Source organism: Opisthorchis viverrini (genome assembly GCF_000715545.1).
Source record: "Opisthorchis viverrini unplaced genomic scaffold opera_v5_46, whole genome shotgun sequence".
NCBI classification, from domain to species: Eukaryota; Metazoa; Platyhelminthes; class Trematoda; order Opisthorchiida; family Opisthorchiidae; genus Opisthorchis; species Opisthorchis viverrini.
The window spans coordinates 1825049-1831550 of record NW_008751703.1 but is presented as its reverse complement, the minus strand read 5'-3'; the positions used below and the strand labels follow the sequence as shown (position 1 = coordinate 1831550).

General features: G+C 41.4%; 1 protein-coding gene across 1 annotated transcript; it reads left to right on the top strand.

Moving 5' to 3' along the window:
- Positions 1-3895: 3895 nt before the first annotated feature.
- On the top strand, positions 3896-6214 carry T265_03359 (hypothetical protein; the record flags this gene model as incomplete). Its single annotated transcript, XM_009167820.1, has 2 exons — positions 3896-3957; positions 6097-6214. The coding sequence occupies 2 exons, from the start codon at positions 3896-3898 to the stop codon at positions 6212-6214; spliced, it is 180 nt and encodes a 59-aa protein (XP_009166084.1).
- Positions 6215-6502: the final 288 nt, after the last annotated feature.

The following is a 6502-nucleotide window of genomic DNA, read 5'->3' as shown; positions in this document are numbered from 1 at the left end:
TTCCCGACCACAAGTTCAATAAATTTGTTAAACGTTTTACACTTCTTATGAAGTTGCTGAAAACTCTCCCGTCAAAACCAGATTGGTATGCAAATGAGTGTATTTCAGTAAATTTCAGTTAGTCGTGAAATTATCACTTCAAACCTACACGTTCTCCTGACAGACAGAAAAGATTGTGAGTTAGCGCATCAACAACCCACAAAAGAATCCCACACAGGCGTCACCAGACTGGTCAAAAAGGTTGCAAACGAAACTAAGCTTGTAAACTTCAGTTCGGTGCTTTGACTACCTAGTAGAGTAAAGTGAATCTAAGTAGGGCGAAAAGTTATGCATTTTAAGGCAAATCTTCAGCGTTTAAATTTTGCGTGTCAGACATATGATGCGTTAAAAAAATGGACAAATAATGTCAGTAACCGCTTTAGAAAATTGTGAAAGATGTGAATGTACTACACGGAGCTGCGGAGTAATAGAGAACGGGTCACTTAATTTATAACAGTAGTACGATAAGTGGAAGCTCTACCCAGGTGGAAATTGGTACCCATAGCGAGTGCATGAGGTAGACATGGCCATAACGGGTTAATTGCAAAGAAGGTGAAGAGCATCGGAAAGTAGTCGTTGGATGAATGTGAAAAACTCCTTACCTATAACCAAGTTGACCAAAGCGTTTCTTGATGTTTCACTGCACCCACAAAGGCTACAATATTTGATGGTAGTCCGAGGAGATTGGGAAGCGATCCTTCTCAGGAACTCACGTCGAAGCAAACAGATGAGAGTTACACACATTGTCGAGGGCTACAAGCATCAACAAACTTATGAATAAATCTGGGTGCAACAGAAGGAGCTCTGATGGAGCGGCTGTGATCGTCCCCGCTTGTTTTATGAATGCTTGAGCGGGATGAAGAAGGACCTAGGAGGGCTAGTTTCGATCACGTGTTGTTCTTCTGTGCTGTTCAAGCGTTCTCAACAAACACACCATTATCCTCATTAGTCGTTGTTCGAACGTACGACCAGAGTGCAGGATTTCGGTTGATTTTTCCATAGAACATCTCATTAAGGATCTCATTAATTTTGTGGCAGTCTCTCTAATAAGGACGACCTATGAGGCCTGGTCAGTGTGTTACATTCTAACAGAAAGGTTTTCTCTATGGTAGACGGGTCGATATCGTCCTACGTTTGAAATGGTATCCGAATTCTTCGTAGGCAGTGTATTTGGTTATTCTGATGGAATCTCCTACGTCTGCTTAGGTTTCACATCTTTCACTTTTCTTAACCTAGTCTCGAAGATTCTAACTCAGTGGCAATTAATCCATAAGAATAATAAGGAACAAACAGCAGACTTTTATCCCGGATTCTCAGTAACTGAAGCAAACATTGTGTGGATTTTTCTGTAATCATAAATTCCGCTTGCTTTCATCTGATGCTTACCGTAAACATAGCAAAGTTCGTTCACTAAAAATTTACACCTAATTCCCAAGTACGGATCTTCTAGAAACGGCAAACCAGAAAGCTTAGGGATAAATGGAACGGTAAGCATCAGATGAAAGCAAGCGGAATTTATGATTACAGAAAAATCCACACAATGTTTGCTTCAGTTACTGAGAATCCGGGATAAAAGTCTGCTGTTTGTTCCTTATTATTCTTATGGATTAATTGCCACTGAGTTAGAATCTTCGAGACTAGGTTAAGAAAAGTGAAAGATGTGAAACCTAAGCAGACGTAGGAGATTCCATCAGAATAACCAAATACACTGCCTACGAAGAATTCGGATACCATTTCAAACGTAGGACGATATCGACCCGTCTACCATAGAGAAAACCTTTCTGTTAGAATGTAACACACTGACCAGGCCTCATAGGTCGTCCTTATTAGAGAGACTGCCACAAAATTAATGAGATCCTTAATGAGATGTTCTATGGAAAAATCAACCGAAATCCTGCACTCTGGTCGTACGTTCGAACAACGACTAATGAGGATAATGGTGTGTTTGTTGAGAACGCTTGAACAGCACAGAAGAACAACACGTGATCGAAACTAGCCCTCCTAGGTCCTTCTTCATCCCGCTCAAGCATTCATAAAACAAGCGGGGACGATCATAAGGGCTGGTAAATTTCATTGTAGCTAATACAAAATAAGCCGTGGTTAGGCGTGGCAAAGTAGTTTTTGGAAAATTTCCCGAGTTCAGCTTGTCTTCCTTCTGAACAATGATCAGCCTAGGAGCCAGTCAAGATTTAATCACGTGATTGACTGATGAGTGGCGCTAGAAGTAATTCGGAATGAATTAAGCTGCTCACGCATCTTATTGTTGGATGAAAGTGGGTACGTATCTTTCTGGAGATTCACGAGTTGTGAACTGCTGATTATTACCAGAACCGGCGTGATAAATGGTGCTTTTCGGTTTTTAATAACATTTGAGCGTCGGTTGGGAAACGAACTATTAGTTCAAAACTTGTGCAAATGCGAGAACCCCATATCCAGTTCTACATAAAACGGTGTGCGTCACACTAAAGTATTTTTAATGTATGTTGGATCTGAAATGTTTGGAAAAAATCTTCATGCGACATAGAAATGCTGCCCGTCCAGCAAATCCGACCCAACCAGGTAGAAAATAACCCATCAGTTTATTCGGATCGGTTTATTCAGTGAGTTGTAATTCATGGGAGCCTCCATCAGTATCAATTATGGAGGAATTATGGAAAAACCCTGAAGGAAGCTATTTATTGTTAGAGTTCGATTTACCGACCTGATTTCTGATCTGTCATCAAAAGTGGACACTTCTAATGTTGAAATCTGATTATATTGATGAAGCTGACTTTGCTGAGGCAGCTGAGCATGTGGAGTTCAAGGCTTACCCCCTCCGCCAATTGATCTTCCATTTCCTGATAATGCTATTAGCAAGCCTTACTGAAGAAACTTGATCCAAACTGTGATATTTATTTCTGGCGGTGGAAAATTGTGGGGTGAGCAGGTCTACAGTCATTTAATAGATAATTCTCCGGCAACTACACAGAGAAAATATTCAGCGCCTATTTGCGTCCGCTGAAGGCATAATAAGCCAGCAGAGTGAGGGCAGTTCGGTAGCAAGTAAATTATGGTCGACGGGAAAAAAGAATTTCTGACAGTCAAGAACAGCCACCCTCATCTGAGCAGTTCTTTTCCTGTTCTTGCGCATTTATTCTGATGAGCTTTAATAACAGCAAAACTTGAGTCCAGCGCTTGCTTTCCCTTTTTGTGAACTCAACAAGGGCAGGAGAATGATCATTCAAACGAGAGTAAGTAAACGTAAATTCTACAAAACTTGAAACCAGAAACAGCTAAAGAAAAATTGCCTACTAGGCTTAATGGTATCCGTGGCGCTACCTGACTTTGTGGAAGTCCTGATAGGTGGGTCACTCGATAGATACGACTAGTTCAGTTGCTGGGTCATCATTCGAGGCGTCCGGTAAAACAATCAAGTCGCTCAGGCGGGAACATGTTCGCCTTTTCAGACGCGAAAATTCAAATATTTTCTGTGTGTGTTGGTGGAGTGGTGGCAACACGCTTACCTCGCACGCGCGAAGTTCAAACCTCGGCACGGCCAAGGATATGCACTACTTCTGAGCTCTAAGAAGAGTGGAACTCAAGTCAGTACTTCCCCATTTTAGTGTGAAGTCATCAGAATAACTGCGACAGGACAGCAGTAGAAAATTTCAAACGAGGTTGAGGTGAAGGCGATTTCCGCAAATCCCCTAACCACTTAAAAAGGATATTACGAACATCTGAAACTTCTCTACAACGCCGCAAAGTGGTAGTTGTACCGAAACCTGAACAGTCTATCGTTGGTTGTACCCTGTTTTTGAGTCTTTATAAAAGGGTAGTCAATCAAGCAGTCCGTATTGTACATTATTTCTGATTCACTATGGGACTTTTAAACTCCAACAGACATTTTTGGCCGACAAACATTATTGGACATACAGTCGGGTGGGTATCATTGGAATACAGTTACGTGTTGGATTCGATTTGTGTCAGACGGAACGGCGAGCTGTGTCAAGTACATATGAAAATAGTTTCACGAAGACCTCATTGCAGCCCCTCAACTACTCCACGTTAACTTATTTCGATCGAAAATGCAACGACCAATTCAGTTTGGTGGGGCATTACCTTAGGAATGTTTAAGTCTGGAATACAGTTCGCGAGCTTACATTCAGTGTGATGTACAACGTCAAATACAAGTTTGTGGCGCCAAACCAAATCAAATTGAAACTGCACTAGGTATTCACGGCTATTTATTTTGTGTTGCAGTACATGCACGGGTGTGTAGCAGAACTTCCTGCAGACGCCGCACTGTCATGTGGTAAAGTTTGTAAGGGGTATGCAAATCACAAATCAACCTTTTTGTAGTAGCCACTGAGACGAAGCAGACGCGAAACTCACTTCCAGTGCTCTAATCTACCCCAAATGGAAAAAACGAGAGCATTCGGTCCGTTTCATTATATGGGTTGTTGTCTCGCTGGACCTTTGCTTTTTCAAATAATTACATCAATTCCATGACTGTTTGCAACGAGTGGTCTCAGAAGTGGTTTTGGAAGACGACGCGTAAAACAAGACCCTTCGATTCCCCACAGAAAATTGTTGAACTAAGCCTTCTGACTCACGAAGAGATGTAGGAATATGGTCACAAAAACAGTTTCTTACTATAATTTGAGTCCGTGAGAACTCCGTCAAAATCCAAGTTTGAATGGTATCGTGTGAGTACAATTTCACTTATTGTGTTCGCAGACGTTTGCAACTCACACCTTAAATTTTTTACACAAGTTTCGCGCCTTCCTTAAAACCTATGAAAATTTCGAGTACTCCAACTAACTCAACAATCGCAAACACTGATCTTTTGGCAGCTATCCACTAATCTGGATACACATTTGACCAATCTTTTGATATCTGCTCTTGCCTATTCCACTGTCCTTTTGTTTTGAAACCCGGAAACGATCAGCAGCAACTGAATACGCAATCCTTCGTTTGTTCTACCTTGCTTCACTCACACAAAAGATGACAGTTCTCAACAGCGACACACTCCGTAACTGCCCTGTTTCCGGTGAATGACTGACAACTAGTCGAGTATTATAAACCAGCTTTGTTTCTACGCCACTAGCTGGAGTTACAACGTTCTTGTAACTTTTATAATTGTAAGTGAATCTTTTCATTTCTATCACAAGGAACAGACGACGCTAGCATCATACGGTTTCAACTACTACTCTTAGTAACCAGTCTTCTAGTTACCTTGTTAAGAGACTGCTGAGTGTTTTGGACGCATCTTATATATACTGCGATCTCCAGTGGAACAACCTTCTTATCCGGGCCCGACTACTGCGTTACTAGTGTGTTGCTATTGTATTCCTAATAAATGGCACGTACGCTTTATCTTCCGACTTGCGACACTACGATCTGTGGTTACAAAATCACACAGAACCATTCTTATTTTCACCTTTCAGGAGGTGCCCATCTCACAATATGTACAAGACGTTCAACAGTCTCCGGAATTTGTCCCACGGGATGGTCTCCAAACGAGTTGAATGCTAGTAGGATTCTGATATATGGGACCAATTCTGACGTGTGCAGTTTTACTCTAAGACGGTGATGATGGTGTGCGCTCATGCGTTGCATAGATTCATCTGTCACCTTATTTAACTGTCCAGACATTAGTTATAAAGCGAGAAACAGTATGGGTACTAGTGTGTGCTAGTCTCTTCACATATTGTAATTGTGCGCAACAAACACGCAGTAGGAGGGCTGTAGATCGAGAGCATTCGATTGGGACCAAGTTCGGAGGCATAAGATGCCAGCTACTCGGGTGTGACCGCCCGTCTTAACATATAATATGAGCAGGCCAATCTGCTACCTTCATTCATCTAGCATGTACAAGTTAATTAATCACCATTCGGCAACTGCAACTTTTACTGATGAGTGTATTTCACCATACTTCAATATACTAACAATTATGCAATCCGAATAAGAAGAAATTTAACCATCTTAAGTGAGAAAAAACCTAAGCTCAAATTCAATTTGCTGATTCGACATCCTCTTTGGTTGCACGTTGGGCCTTCATTTTTTTCTGAAGTTAAGGTTCTATTCAACACGGTTGTTATTTTCAGCAATCCATGAAAATAAACTCGACAAACACAGCCATTTACAAGTAAATTTGGTTTTCAAAAAAAGACTCAACTCAATCTCTCGTTTATGATATTCTTCAAATGAATGTGCTGCACAAAGACCGCCTCATGTTTCAGTTGGTACGATATTCGAGATATCACAGCATATTTTCACAAAGGAAACTACTCACAAGGCTGCTGAATACTCTTCGACATCCCACGACAGTAACTTGGGGGCTGTGCCCTCCTGATGAGCCCTAAGGGCGAAACCGATCGTGAGCTGTCGAAGACTTTTCAGCAACCTTGTGAATAGTTTCCTTTATAAATTGAATTCACCTTATTCGAAGTATGCTTGTCTTATGATGCATTTTACGGACAAG